Below are 15,270 nucleotides of genomic sequence, written 5' to 3'. Positions count from 1 at the left end.
AACCAAGGATAAAAATAGAGTTGTTGTCAGGATTAAATGAATTAAGACACGTTAAGAGCTCAGAACAGTGCTTTGCAATAGTAATTGTCAATAGGTATTAACTATTATTAATGGGACTTATGATTCCTCATCCTGGCATTCAGCTCTTCAGTTCTCCAGTTTCCTTGGACTCAGATCCAACCTCAGGGAGGATGGCAAAGTGGGGCTTGGCACGTCCATTACATGGATGCAGCAACTGAGGTCCAGGCCGGGGTTGTCATTCACCCTGTTACACACCTCCTCTGAGGTCATGGGCAGGGCCAGGACTCCCCGAATTCCAGAGGGGCGTGGCATGGCGAGGGGCGTGGCCCTATAGGGAGTCGTGGCCCTGTGCCTTCCAAGCGCACTTAGAACTTGTGGGTGTGAAGTCTAGTCCGGATCCAGCCCAAACTCGCTGGCAGTGGGGGAAAAACAGAACTGAATCAAAACCGCAGGCATTTACAACATCCACGGCCCATCTACGCCGTGCAGAGGCTGAGAGTGGGACAACAAAAACTCCCCCACTTCTCTACATGCGTGGCGCAGTGGAAATGAGCAGTGACGCCGTTTCCAGTCCTGGTGTCACCGATGCCCAGCTCTGCAGCCTGGAATGTGCTCGGTTTTCTCATCTGGTTCCATGTTTGGTTTTTATTTTTTTTTTGGCTGGGAGGCATGTGGGATCTTAGCTCCCTGACGAGGGATCGAACCTGCACCCCCTGCATTGCAAGGCGAAGTCTTAACCACTGGACCACCAAGGAAGTCCCTTCGGTTTTCTCGTCTGGAAAGTGGGCTGGCCATCTCGGGAGCTGTCGTGAGCATTAACTGTGGTGATGCATTGAAAGCACCTAGCACATAGCAGGTGTTCAGTCAAAGCGGGTTCACTCCAGCCCCCGCTGGCTCCAAGAAACAAACCCTGTCCCAGGGCTCCACGAGCCCATGCCCCAGCCCTCGCTGGAGAGAGGGGACAGACGCTCCCTGAACCTACCAGGGTCAGAGTGCACCAGGGTGCACCACGCTTTACAGTCTTTTGCATCTGAGTCCTCAAAAATGGACAGGGTCCTCTGTGAGGTCGCAGAGCTGCAAGCCACTGGTCACAGTTGGAACATCCGGGTTTCCTGACCTTCCTCGGGGCTGGGAAGGATGAGCACTAGGTAAGGCATTGGGCAACATACATTTAGTGCCAGTTCTGTCCGTTTCTGGCTCAGAGACTGTGGGAAAATGACTCCTTTTGGGGTCTCAGTTTCCCTATCTATGGAACATGGGCTCCATAGTGCGCTGATTGAGTGCCTACTGCATGCTGGAGGCTTTCCAGCCACTGTCCCCCCAGCCCTCCACCCTACCCAGGAGGGTGGCACCCAGCTCATTTCAAATGATGAGCGTCCCTCGTTCACGCTCATGGGCAAGGAAAGAGAGGTCCAAGGATTGCGAAGGCAGGAAGGGAACAGTATAGGGTAGAGGCAAGGCACCGCCTTTTCCGAACAGCTGAGGGTAGTAAGAGTACAGAGACCTGGGGCGGCCTGGCTCGTGCCCCTGCAAGCCCTTAGGAGGAGTCTTGAGTAGCCAGGAGGGAACTGGCTGGGACTGGGTCTAAGTGCCCTGCGCTGGGTCAAGGGCAGGGGCAGGGCCAACTGCTTCTCCCTACAGACCTGCTGCCTGCTGTTCTCCACTGTTCCCCGTGGGTTCCCCGGCCACTCCTGCCCTCTCCTCAGCGTGCCCTGCATTTGCACGCCGTTTCCTCCCTCAGGTTCTGGAACGGTGGGAGTGAAGGACTCTTAGCTGGCACCTTGAGGTCTGCCGAGCCTTCTGGGTGCCCGCAGAGCGCCATTCAGACTCTGTCACCCTCCTTTTCCATCCTCCTGACAACCCTAGAGGGAAGCTATATTGTGCGCTCATGATCCAGATGGGAAACTGAGACTCAGAAGAGAAATTACTAGCTCCAGACCATGGGCAGTAGAGGCAGGAGCCCGGTGGGCAGGGAGGAGCACTTCCTGCAGCTCCAAAGATGCCAACTGCTGCTCCAGAAATGGGAAACTATCTGCAGAAAGAACTCGCTGGAGTCGCATTAGCTTCGGAGTGACTTGAGGGCAGTGATTCCTACTGAATCATGGGTCTGGTGGGGGAGGTGAGAGGCTGCAAAAAAGACAGAAAAAGGGAAAGAGGAGGGGAGGGGTGGGAAGAAACATGGTAGTAGAGACGGAATGGCACAGAGACAGCAGAGAGATGAAGAGATGGAGGCTGCCAGGTCCACCGGAAGAGATCAAGAGAGACACACCTGAGACCAAGACCCACCCCAGAGACAGATGAGAGAGACTGAGGGAAAGAGGATGCAGAGGAAGAATGTCAAAAGCCAGGGCCCCAAGGGAGAGAGATCACGGAGAGAAAGAGGGGTGGAGGTGGGAATCGTCGTGAGAGGGGGCCCGGGGGCCTCCCAAACCACCTAGCCCCACCCGCAGCCCCACCCCCGTTCCTGTCCATATTGTAGGGACCCCTCCTGGTCGCGGAAGGGCCGGATCCCTTGCCCGAGAACTCGGCACAGTCCCGTCGGCTGCCCAGCCACGGCGGGGTGCGGGCCACACTTAGGAGGACACTCCCTGAGCTCCCCTCGACTGTTCTCTTTTCCCGTCCCAGCTCTGGCCTTCCTGGGCATCCCAAACTCGCCGTCCATCCCACTCAATACCTAGGTCTTTCAAAAGTCCCAGGATCGTAGAGACTCCTCGGCTCTCGGCATCGCGGTATCCATCGCTGTATCCTCCACCATCTCCGAGGCTGTGTGTCTTTTTGCCTGTGTCTGTTGATCACTGTTCCTGCCCATCTCCGCCCAGTCTGGTCTTTCGCTCAGCCTCTTTCCCCGGGTTGTCGAGCCGGGGGTGAAATACGAGGTTTCCCACCTGCACAGGCACCTTAGAGGAGGAAGTTGCAAGTCGAGAGGAAGGCCCCAGAACCCCCTGGATGCCTCAGAGCACCTCCAAGTGCTCACAGCGCTGGGAACCTGCCACAGCGCGAAGTCCGGCGGTGTGGCCAACGGCGGGAGGGCCAAGCTCAGCGTCTCTGAGCTGGGGAACAGAGTTCCCATTTTAAAGACGACAAACCGAGGCTCGGAAGAAACGGCCGTCAGATGGTGAAGCAGCTTGCAGCCCGGATCTGTCTTCTTCTCTGACACACCTGAGCTCCTCCACATTTGATAAATTCACGGGAAATCTGGACAGTTTTCAAGACTCGAGAATGTGGTGGGCAGGGGGAGGGGAGGAGCAGGAGAGAAGAATAGTAAGTGATGGACCCAAAACCCATTTTCTGGATTGGGGGCGGGACTGGGAGGCGGTGCTGCCAAATCCTGACAGCACCCTCTGTATTTTAATGCGTTTCGTCTTTTGACAGCTCAGTGAGAGGAGACCGCTACAGCGAGTGAAAAGAGTGGTTTGGGGATTCAGACCACCTGTGTCCAGATCCTGGCGCCACCACCAACTGGCTGTGTGACCCTGGACAAGACACTTAACCTCTCTGATTCTATTCTCTCATCTGGAAGGGGGAAAAAGGCTATAGTAATACCTATCTTCCAGAGTAGAGAGGATTAAATCGGGGAAAGTTTGTGAAAACTCTGACAAGAGCCCTGACACCCAACTCAAAAAAAAGTCAATTCCCTTCCTCCCATTCCTTCCAACGCTTGCACGTCCAGGCCCCTGCCGGAACTGAGATGGGGGCCTCGGTGGGCTGGGCAGAGCCTGGGGGGAGAAGGGCGAGCCTTCCTCAGCTCAGGGTGGGCAGAGCCGGGATGGAAGATGTTTGGTCGGCCCCTGGAGCCTCGGGGTCTGCCTGACATCTCCAGGCTTAAATAACCGTGCGCCTTTGTTATTCGTCGGCAGCAAAGTGGTTCGTTACGCCTGATTGGTCTAATTGCTTTGAAATGGGATATATTATCTATAATTATAGAGCTCTAGGAGGAGCCGGCCGGCCTCCGCTTTCATCTTCCCCAAGTGCACCCTCATGTCGCGATCACATTAATTTGGGCCATTTGAAAGGGGGGCCCCTCTCTCCCCCCGCGGATCTAGACCCCCTCACCCCCTTCCGAATTTAAAGACACAAGGAAGCCCCGGCCGGCTCTGGAGGAAAGAACTAAGGGGGGAGGGGGTGGAAGGGCAGGGCGGGAAGGGGGAAGAAACAGGGAGTCGGGCTTGTCGATTTCTCCCAGTGAAATCCTCCACTCTTGGGCAGTTCCACCCACAAGTTGGGCCCACTTAAGCGGAGGAACGAGCAAGAAGGAGAAAATGTTTTTTACTAGTAGCTTCCCCCCCCCCCCACTTCGCATTGAAAAGAACACCACAACTCTTCAAAGGTATAAGTTCTGCCCAGGTCCCGGGAAAGCAGAAAGCTTTTTGCTCCGAATCTGTGCCCTGGATATTCAGGCAATAGCTGAAGACTCCCTGGAGTTCTTAGCTCTCCGGAGTCTTTCTCTGGAAAGCTGTGAAATCCTCCTGAAGGATACCATCAGTGACTCCCGGACAGTTTCCCAAACCTCTGACTCCTAGCCGTTCACTTCTAGGCGACGGAGACCAAAAGACTGGAGAACTCCGGTCGGGAGGCCCCCTCCGCAAGTTGGGGGATCCCGGGGTGGTGCTTTCTGTCTACCCGTCAACCCCCCTTACCTCCAGGACAAAATACCTCCCCTCTCTCCCCCTCGGTCGCCCTCCTGGAGATTGGTGAATTCCCACCAAAATAAATCGTTCCGGGTAATCGGTTTTCATAGCACATTCATTCTATTAAAGAGGACTGTTTGGGGCTCGCTAATTGCCGGGGGATCCCACTGAGCTGCACATTTTAAAAATGCACGCGGATTCCTGGGTCGAGGCCACAAAATGCATTGGGAAAGGGGGGGAGGGGACGTAAACAAAAACCCGACGGAGGTGACAACGAATGCCGAAGTGAGGGACCAGCCTGCAGGCTCTTCGAATCCGTGCGCAATACCCAGATAGTGACGGAGGTCTTTACAATGGGGTCTGTCTCAAAACAAATCTCTGTCCACGAGGCGGGAGTCTTAAAACACCACCCTTCCTCTGCAGCCACGCAGTCCCATAAAATAGGCATTTTTGGGGAAAAAAAGACCACCACCACCAGTTGCCCAGAGAGTGGCCGCAGGACACACCCTCTTTCGGAACCGAAATGCTGAGCTGATCTGTTCGGGGCATGGAGAGAGCTTTAAGATGCCCCGGAATGAGGGAAGTAGGAGCCAGGCGGGAGAGGTGGGGAGGGGAGCGGAGTGCGCGAGGACGGAAGCCTAGCGCCAGTCCCGGAGCTTTATCTGCTGCGGGCCAGCCCTGCCCTTGCCAGGCATGAATTACAGCCCGGCTTTCTTGGCTGCAGCGGCCACGCGGAGAAATGCCGGGAGTAGAAGCGCCTGGGGGTTAGTGCTGGAGGCGAGATAACAGGCGCAGCCCCCGGCCCTGTCAGCTCTCGGAACCCGCCAACCGGGAAATCCGAAAAGGCCCAGACGAAAATCAACGCAGAGAAGGCTCCCTCTCCCTGCCCCAAACTTGTGCCTTTCCTCCCGCGGGAACAACGCGCCCCGGGAGACAGATGGATATTTTGGTTTTTTTTCTCTAAGTCCCTTCTCTGAGACCGTGGGTATCTTTTTCTCGCAGCCCATGGCGGATCAGTGGAAGAACCCCGCGCGATTCTGAGCACGGACTCCACGTGGAATCCACTCTGAACCCCTTTCCCTCTGCAGACACTCTGCTCGCCTTGCACGGGTGCTGCGGTCCACCCGCCGCGCCGAGTCAGAACAGACACTAACCCAGACCGAACCTAAAAAGATGCCGTGGGGTTCGGGACGGGTTCGCGAAGCAGAGGGGCGGGCGGCAGGGCCGGGGGCTGCGGGCGCAGGCGGTTTGCTCCCAGGAGGCGGGGGCGCGACTTCAAGGGCCCCTGCGCCGGCTGCTGCCTTTGATCGGGCCGCCGCTGGCGCCTAAAAACAACATCCTCGTCTGCCTATTAGGCGCGCTGAGGGATCGTGACAGATTGTTTATCCCCGCAATTAGCGATGCGGCCCTTCTCCCGCCGCCCGGCCGCCCGGTCCCCGGCCCGCGGCCTGGCCTTGCTGCGCCCGCCGGACACAGCCCAGAGCCCCCTCTGCGCCGCGCGCCTGCACTCTCGGGGTTCGAGCCCCAGCTCCGCCCTAAAGCAGGGGTTCTTATCTGGAGGACTCCAAGTGGGTACAGAGCCTTTGAAGTTGCTTTTGCTGATGCGCATTTTCTAGTTAGAAAGTTCTTGGTTATATTAGATTTTCAAAGTGATCTGGGAGCCAAACATTTTGCTATATGGGAGACGAGGGCGGAACACAGCAGGTCCCAACCGAAAGTCACACTGCTCGCTTTTAAAATGTTGACCCATACAGCCTAGGGGCCTCGGTTTCCTCTCCCTCTTTCAACCGAGTGCAGAGTGAGATTCCGGCTCGCCCGTTCCAGGGAGAGTTTAATTGGAAAGGCGAGCAATAGAAGTCGGCCATCCAGTCTGGGCTGCTAGCAAGGTGCTTGGCCTACAGCCTTGCGGAGTGTCAGGTCGCTCATCTCTGGCCTTCTATCCTTTGCACCCTCGGGCAAACCTCCAGGGTCTAGGTTTCCCTGCCTGGAGGAAGGACTCTCTATTCTCCGTGCCCCCCAGAGGTACGGTGCCTTTAGAGAGGCCGCGTCCGTGCGCCGCTCCTCCAACTGGGCCGGACGCGAGCTGGAGGCCCCAGACCCTGCCCAATGCTTGTGCTGCAGTTTCGGGAGCGCAAGAAGTCTGGAGAGGCTGCGTAAATTTCACAGACGAGAGTATTCCCGAACCCGCCCAAGGCCTTAACGTCGTGGAGCCTGCGGACAGATGGGAGGCTGCCAATGGCTCCGGCGTCCGCAGCCCGACCCCTCCTGCCAGACCCCGGACGCCGTCCGGGTAATAAAGTTCCCTCTCTAGTAATTCATTTTCCTTAATCTGGATGCCCCTAATCTACAGCTTTTATTGCGCCCAGTTAAAAGGCGAGGGAATTCGCTGTCCCTCCGCGCTCGGATAATTACCCCGAAATGGCCACGGCAGCCCCTTGTGTTTCCTGGAGATTAGAACCCCGCAGCCATCAATGGCCGGTCCCGGTGAGCCGCCAATCACTGCCGCCAGCTCCCCGGGAGCCGCCGGCCTGGGCCCCGGGATAAGAAGCCATAAAAAAGAGGTTCAGAAAACCGCCGAGCCCCGACCCGAGTTTGTGTACATCCTCCGTCTCCCCACACCCCCAACTCATTTTCCTGTATTTTTTAACAGCAAAAATAAAATCACGTTTCCTCCGAAATTGGCAAAATAAAAAATCTCAAGCCCAGCACCAAGGATCCGTCCCAGGAGCAGTCCTCTTTTCTTGGCCGTCTCTCCCAAATGCGCCTCCCCCTACCCCCAACACACACACACACACACACACACACACACACACACACAAGATCAGCGATCCAGAGATAGGGACTGTTATTGTTTTTGCGGACACGCTGATCGAGGTTACGTTAAGGCCAGATCAGTGTTTTGTTGATGTTTCTGTTGGTTTTATATTCAATAAGTTCTATATCAAAAGGATCGGCTTCGTCCCCGAGCCGGTCGTCGGTATAGGTGCTGTAATCCTCCTGAAAGTTCACAGCTGGAAAGTACGCATCGGGTATGAAACTCGATTATCCATTCCAGATAACACAATGTACTCTTATTGTTAACATCCATAGCAGCACGGGAGCGTGGCTTCTGGGGCAAACTTCAGTCCAGCGCTTAGGAGACAAAGGCCCACTTTTACGCAGAGGTAAAGTTTTGAAGATTGGAACCGAAGAAAATGAATGCTTAAAGAAGAAATTAATGTTATGTCTTTCTACTATAATAAATAACCCTGCAGATTTTTTAAACTATAAAAAGAATATATAAGAAATGGCTTCAACACAAATTATCGTGGTAGAGAAGAGGGGAGGTAGATATTGGAGGAGGACTATCCTCCACTATCCACTGGGTAGAAACAGACACAGCAACTGACTGAACGGAAAGGTAAGGGGAGAGGTAGGAGAGAGAAACAGGAAAGGAGTAGAGAAAAAAGGGAGGAATTGGGAAAGAGGGGCGATAAAGGAAGGGGAGGAGAGGGAAGAGCAGAAGAGAAGGACTGAGAACAAGGGAAAGTCCCCCAGGAACACAGTAAAATAGAGACCCAGGAGGAACCACACAGGGACAGGCGGCGCGGGCTTTAGCGCAGAGGAACGTTTCTCGAGCGCCCCCTCCCCTCCTCTGCCCTCCCGGGGCCGGACCCAGCCCTGCGCGCCCCGAGGCCCAGCGCGCCTCCGATCGAGTCCGCCGGAGCGGGGCCCAATGGATCGCGCCGGGACCGCCCCCTCGCGCTCTGATTGGCTGCCGCCGCACTGGCCTCGCCTTATTAACAAGTTCTCTGGGGAGCTGCGGCCCGACCCGGAGCCGGCTGGTGCGCCCGGGAACTCGGCCTGCGCGGCGGCGCCAGCGGATAAGCAGGCCCGGAGCGCCGGAGCTGGTCTTCTGGGGAGGGGCGGGAGGCGCGCGCGGGAGGGCCCGCCCGGCCAGGGCCCCGGGCAATCCCAGAGGCCGGCCGCGCTCCCAGCCCGCCCGAAGCTCATGCCCGGCGGCTGGCCGGAGCTGAGGCTGGAGGGGGGGCCCGGCTCTGCATGGCCCCGGCTGCTGACATGACTTCTTTGCCACTCGGTGTCAAAGTGGAGGACTCCGCCTTCGGCAAGCCGGCGGGGGGCGGCGGGGGCCAGACCCCCAGCACCACCACGGCCACGGCGGCCGCCATGGGCGCAGACGAGGAGGGGGCCAAGCCCAAAGTGTCCCCTTCGCTTCTGCCCTTCAGCGTGGAGGCGCTCATGGCCGATCACAGGAAGCCTGGGGCCAAAGACAGCGTCCTGGCGGCCTCCGAGAGCGCACAGGCGCCGGGCGGCTCCGCGCAGCCTCTGGGCTCCCGGCCCGGGTCGTTGGGCGCCCCGGATGCGCCGTCCTCGCCTCGGCCGCTCGGCCATTTCTCGGTGGGAGGACTCCTCAAGCTACCAGAAGATGCGCTCGTCAAAGCCGAGAGCCCCGAGAAGCCCGAGAGGACCCCGTGGTTGCAGAACCCCCGCTTCTCCCCGCCCCCGGCCAGTGAGTAGCCAGAACCCAGGCGGCGGGGGAGGGGGCCAGCGGGGGTGCGGGACCCGAGGGCGCCAGGCCGCGCGCCGGCGCCTGCTTGTCTCGGGCGTCTGCGTACCTGCAGCCCGGTACCCGGGGTCCGTGCAGCAGATGGTTTGGCGGGGAGGCCGGCGGTTGATGCCTCACCCCACTCCCACCCAGGAAGAGGGTTGAGGCCTGGCTGAGGCCCAGCAGTCGGTCCACTTTCGCGGGCTCCTCGCCTTGGCTAGGCGACGCTGCGGATAGGAGTTCACTTGTAGGACACGGGTGTCTGGGCACCCTCTCCTCCTGCCCCTCCCACCCCCCAAACGACCCCAGGAGTCCCGCCTGGCTCCTCTTTCAGACCCTAAGCCCTGTTACTTCGCCGTTCCGGCAACGGGTGGGTTCTAGGGGTGCGGACACCTTTCCAGTGCTCAGAGTTTCACTTTCTCATAGTTGAAGCCTGGTGCGCCCCCTCCCCTTTTCCAACCCCTCCCCCAAAGTATTTCTTTGCCCAAAGTATTTCCTAATCTCTTGCAAAATCCCCCCCCCCACCTTCGTGTTTCAGGTAGACACTTGGTGCTCTGGGTGGATGGATCATTTAGGGGGAGGGGGCGCTCAGGTTCCAGTGGAGGGGGCGGGGCACCAAGTCAGTTAGTGGGAGGCGCCCCCTCCAACATGGTAGGGAGCTCCCAAATGTCTCGGACTGGGTCCTGGAAGCTGACTCCAGCCGCTAAAGACGCCTCCGGGGTCGTTCCAAGGCCTCCGGGCCCCCTGGCTTCTCTGCGCAGCGAACACACTCGGAGATATTTCAGGAGCACGGGAAATTCCCAAGTTTTCCTCGTTTCCTCTGATTATTTTGCGCGGCATAATAGCAACCCGAATTCAATGGCGTGATGCTGAGGAATGATTTTTATCTGGGGATTAAACGTCTTTGAAAGGCCAGCCCCTCCCTGGGCCTAACGGCCGGAGAAGGTGGCCCAGCGCTGGGCTGTTACTACCGAAGGGAGTGACGTTTCCCTCGGCGCCCGCCCCTCGGGTGGCCCGGCGGAAAGCGAGTCAGGGGCCAACTGCTTCCCGGACTCTCAATGGTCTCGACCAGGGAAGAAGCAGGGATGTTAACACGAGATTTCGTTTGACTCACATCCTGGTGGCCTGAGAGCCCAAAGGATCTTTTTTTTTTTTTAAGCGTGCAAAAAACATTGCATAATTAGGCAAAACCCGCCTGGTGAAACATTCTCGATTTGAATTAATTGCTCCCCCGAGAGCAGCTGCTGCATAGGCAAAGCGTCCTTTCCAAGACTTGAGGATTCTTTTAGGGCCTGGGTCCCGACCCAAAGTCGACGGGATCTCTGTTGTCCTGGGAATAATTTTGGTCCCTGTTTTAACTGGCCGCAGCTGCTGGGTGTGGCAGGGGTTGACTGGCCCCGCAGACCCTGTCCCGGACCTGCATGAGCCCTCTGAGGTGGTGCTCGCTCACAGCCCATCCTTGAGGTATATTTTGAAGCCGTAAGAAAAAGACACCTCGGCACCAGCAGTGTTGATCTCTGCGGACTGAGGCACACCCCCACACACACATTTGAAAGTGACCAGAGGCCAAGGCACTGGGGATGGGAGAGGCGCAGGAGACAATTGAGACAATCAGAAGAAGCAGCCCCGTTAAGATGAAGCACCTCCTCAAACCATGGCACTTTTTATATTTGAGACTTGGCCGTGGTGCGACATTCGTGACATCCGGGGTCGCTCCACCTCCAGTCAGCAGGGACCGAGCTTAGAACCCTGTAGGAACGCATTGTTCCAAGGGAAAGAGTGGAAATCAGAGATCTGGATTCCAGGCCACAGAACGGCCTAGCCCAGCGCTGACCACTTAGTTGGCACAGATAAATGTTTGGCCAACGCCTAAAACTAAACGTGATCCCGGGCTGGCTGCAGGGCTTCTTTCCGTGCGTTTCACCGTTCTAACATCCGCCGTCCCAATGTGCGTGGCGTGGCGGTGGAGAAGGCCCCACTGAGAAAGGCCTTCTTAAGCGGCCATCTAGCTTTACGGGCTGTCCCGCCTCTCCCCAGTTATTTCGGGCCTTGAACATGGGCTCGTGTCACCTGGAATCTTAGTTTCCTCATTTGCAAAAGGTAGACAAGAACATCTACCCTGAGGGGCTGCGGTGGGAATTGGAGAAAATATTTTCCAAGTGCTTCTCATGGTGCCTGGCGCTGAGGTGCTCCACGCAAATGAAGAGCGGGTGTTGTAATTTAATATTATTCCCATTTATGGGCCGATGACTCTCCCGCGCGGGTGTCTTAACCTCCTGCGTTTCTCTCTCTCGGCCCCCTAGGGCGGCTGAGCCCCCCGGCCTGCACCCTGCGCAAGCACAAGACCAACCGCAAGCCGCGGACGCCCTTCACCACAGCCCAGCTGCTGGCGCTGGAGCGCAAGTTCCGCCAGAAGCAGTACCTGTCCATCGCCGAGCGCGCCGAGTTCTCCAGCTCGCTCAGCCTCACGGAGACGCAGGTGAAGATCTGGTTTCAGAACCGCCGCGCCAAGGCCAAGAGACTGCAGGAGGCAGAGCTGGAGAAGCTGAAGATGGCCGCCAAACCCATGCTGCCCCCCGCAGCCTTCGGTCTGTCCTTCCCCCTCGGCGGCCCCGCGGCCGTAGCGGCCGCCGCGGGCGCCTCGCTCTACGGTGCCTCCAGCCCCTTCCAGCGCGCCGCGCTGCCCGTGGCGCCCGTGGGACTCTACACAGCCCACGTAGGCTACAGCATGTACCACCTGACATAGAGGGCCCAGGGTCGCCTACCTGTGGTGCCAGCCGATCTCTCCAGCAACCAGCAGGAGCCTTCCCCCAAGGCGCTCCCCTGCTCGGCCCCGCCTGGCTCCTTCCCTTTAACCCCTACACTGCTCTGGTTTCTCCTCTCGGTTGACCCCTGAGTTCACTCTCTGAAGTCTGATCCCTTCCCCCAAAGCGGCTAGAAGGGTCCCATAACGCTCTTCTAGAAGCCAGATCTACCCCCTCGAGTTATAGATGGGGGAACCGAGGCCAGAGAGGCTGAGAAAGGTATCCACAGTCCCCAGCAGAGTTAGTGGTTGCACCAGAACTAGAGGCCGTGCCTCCTGCACCAGGCAGGAAAAAGCACAGAGAAATTCATGTCTGAAGATGTCGGAAACGAGAACAGTGGGAGAGAAAGAGAACTTAACAGGGGAGACGGATCCCAGGTCCTTCCACTGCAAAACTTAAGAGAACTTCAACAGCGAAACATTTGCTTTTGGGGGGAGGGATACACAGATGCGTGACAAAGGTAGGTTGAAAGGACCTCTCTCTTACCAGTACCAGAAAGAAATTGTAAAATAAAAATTAAAAATTCTGTTTCTATTTAACAGTACATTTGGGTGGCTCTCACGATTCCCTTTGGAAGGGATTGCTGTAATATACTGTATATTTGAAATTTTATTATCATTTATATTATAGCTATATTTGTTAAATAAATTAATTTTAAGCTACAAGAAATTATCTCCTTATTGATTTAGTCTTCTAATTTTACTTCTTGCCATCTCTTCACATGTACAGTTGCTTTCAGTTTGATGGTAGTTGGACGCCAGCAACTTTTCAAAGGTGACGACAGGATATTCAGGGACCGGGGGGGGGTGTCTTTTTGAACACACAGGACCGATCTGCGTTAGCAAAGTCAAGTGGAGAATTGAAGCAATTACCTAGGATAATTAGGCTCAATTTTCCAATTCACTTTAAGCTGAAATCGACACTTGCTCAGGCGACCCATAACCGACTCTTTCTTTTTTCTCCCCTTTTAACCTGTCTTTGAAAACAAAGCGAATCACCCAAATGGTTTGATGACTGCAGACAGCTAATCCAGACAATTCCCACCCCCGCAAACCTGTTTTTCCCACAGGAGGCCAAGTGGGGGGTGGGGAGGCATTGCTTTGCTTCTCTAAATCGCCGCGCCGGTGTAGACGCGGTTTGCGGAACTAATTTTTGAGGTCCCAGAATGTGAGCGCCTTCACACTTCCTATGACGACCCTTAAAAAAAAAAAATCTTTACCGAAAACCCAGGGCGACCATATACTTCCCGCCTTGGTGTGTCCTTTGCATGAGCCCTGCCTACAAACTTGGTTTTTCTTTTATATATAGTAGGTTATATTCAGGCTACCAGGAGAAGATATTTGAACGAGCGCCAAGGTTAGCCTTCTGGGGGCAATTCTGTGAGGATGTTGAAGGCAGAAAATGACCTCCAGCAAATAAAGCTTACTATGTTCCAGGCCCCGCTCTGTTCTCTTTCGAGTTGGGGGCCTTGGCTTAATTCTCACCAGATCCGCGCCCCTCCCCCCCTCCCCCTCTGTCCGGCAGTGGCGGCGCCTCCAAACTCCACGCCGGGCAGCCCCCCGGCAGCCTTTGCTCGAGCGTTTGCGACGGGAAGCCAACACACCAAGGGTTGTCAGAACTCGAAGTTACCTGGCGTTGGACTCGGGGAGGGTGGACGTCTCCATGGATAGAGACCGTCTCACGACGTGGAAACCGAGTCTGTGGCGCACTGCGCGGCTTCTAGCCCTAGGGGAGGTCAGCCTCGAATTCCAAGAGAGCGCAGGGTTGCGCGCACGCGCCCCAGGTGGGCTCTCGGCCAGTGCCGGGCAAGTTCCGCAGTACCGTGGGTCTCGGATGCTGCCGTCTAGGTAGCTCTGGCAAAGGCTCTGTCCCCGCGGCTGGCGCTGCAGCCTGAACTTGTCACAACTCCCCTCCCAAGGAAAAGAAAGCAAGCTTGCTGTGGAGTGCAGTTCCGATGACCAGGCAGTCCCCGGCCTCTGGGCTGGCACAAGCACGGCCATAACCCGAGTTGGGCCTCTTCATCCCCGAGATAGGGGAGTTACACTTTAAAATGTCTTGTACTCCGTATGCCCACGCGGCCCCTTAAAGGGGCTTAGGTACATCACTATGTCTTGCAGACACTGAAAGGATATTTCCCCCCTCTATAAACACAGCATCCCGAGTGACCGCGCGCAGGACACCCTGGCTTCCACAAATCTTCCGGGTTCCTTTCTGGAACACCCCTGGCGACTCTCCTGTCTTGGGGGTTGTACTGAACTTGAAGTCAGAGAAGCCCATGTGGTTGATCCCAGCCCTGCCACTTCCTAGCTGCCTGACTTTTTGGGTAGGGAAGATCACTCTGTCTCTCCATTCCTGTTTTCTCATCTGCGAAATGGTCCTGGGAATCCTTCCCCCGCCCCCAGGATTTTGGGGAAGCGTCAACGAGCCCTTGCGCGGGAGGGCGCCCGGGTTATACGGGGCGGTCTGAATTTTCTCAGCTCACGGTGCGTCGGCAAACTGGAATCTTTTCCACCCGTGCGGGATAGGGGAATGGCGGGGCAGGATCGGGTATCTCCTCCGGCCCGGGCTCCCGGGCCTCCTGGCTCCTCGAAACTTGGCAATTTAGGGTCCAGGCAACCTTAGAGCAACATAATTGCAGTAATGAGCAACTGTTCGCGCTCAGCAGACGCACCGAGGCTCCAGCTTGGCGGTAGCTGCAGGCGAAGTGGGCGCGCCCCCTTCCCCCACCCAGCGCCTCAGCCAGTAGGGAACCGGCCACCGCCCTGGGACCCCCGCCCGAGCCCGCTTCCGCGCGCACCCCAGCCCTTCTGCAAGCCTTGGGTCCGGGTCTCCTTCCACTCCTATGTCCCCTGGTTTCCCCATTTTTGTTTCTTTTCGTTCAGCCTTTTCTTTGCCTCCCTGCTTTTGTTTCTGAATTCCCTCCCTCGATAGGGCGTGCACACATAAGGTGCTCAATAAATGTTTGCTGGATCAGGGCGGCGCGCCGCTGTGGGGTGAGGACCCTGAGCCAGATTCAGCCGGGTCCGGCGGGAATTCGAGGCGGGGCTGGGGCACTGCTTCTTGTCCAGCCCAGTCCTTGGAACGCAGTTGCTTGTTTATCAAGCGAGGGCGGAGTGGGCAGGGGTTCCCGGGTCTGGTCCTTTAAGGATCGATTTCCTTGCCTGGCAGGAAACGTCGGGTCAATCACGACGGAGTCGCCACCTACCTCGCTTGTACTTTGTGATGGAGGAGGAGCCAGCACTTAACGCAGCCTACTGTGCGCTGGAGTTCA

At 56.9% G+C, this 15,270-nt stretch overlaps 1 protein-coding gene across 1 annotated transcript; it reads left to right on the top strand.

Moving 5' to 3' along the window:
- The first annotated feature begins 8,690 nt into the window (after window positions 1-8,690).
- MSX1 (msh homeobox 1) lies at window positions 8,691-12,589 on the top strand. Its single transcript, XM_030864192.2, has 2 exons — window positions 8,691-9,159; window positions 11,499-12,589. Exons 1-2 carry the CDS (start codon window positions 8,691-8,693, stop codon window positions 11,939-11,941), a joined length of 912 nt encoding a protein of 303 aa, XP_030720052.1. The 3' UTR covers window positions 11,942-12,589.
- The last annotated feature ends 2,681 nt before the right edge of the window (window positions 12,590-15,270 follow it).

The sequence above is a fragment of the Globicephala melas genome, chromosome 5 (assembly GCF_963455315.2).
Source record: "Globicephala melas chromosome 5, mGloMel1.2, whole genome shotgun sequence".
Lineage (NCBI taxonomy): Eukaryota > Metazoa > Chordata > Mammalia > Artiodactyla > Delphinidae > Globicephala > Globicephala melas.
Note: the sequence above shows the minus strand (reverse complement) of the source record. Positions and strands in the feature narration are given on the sequence as shown.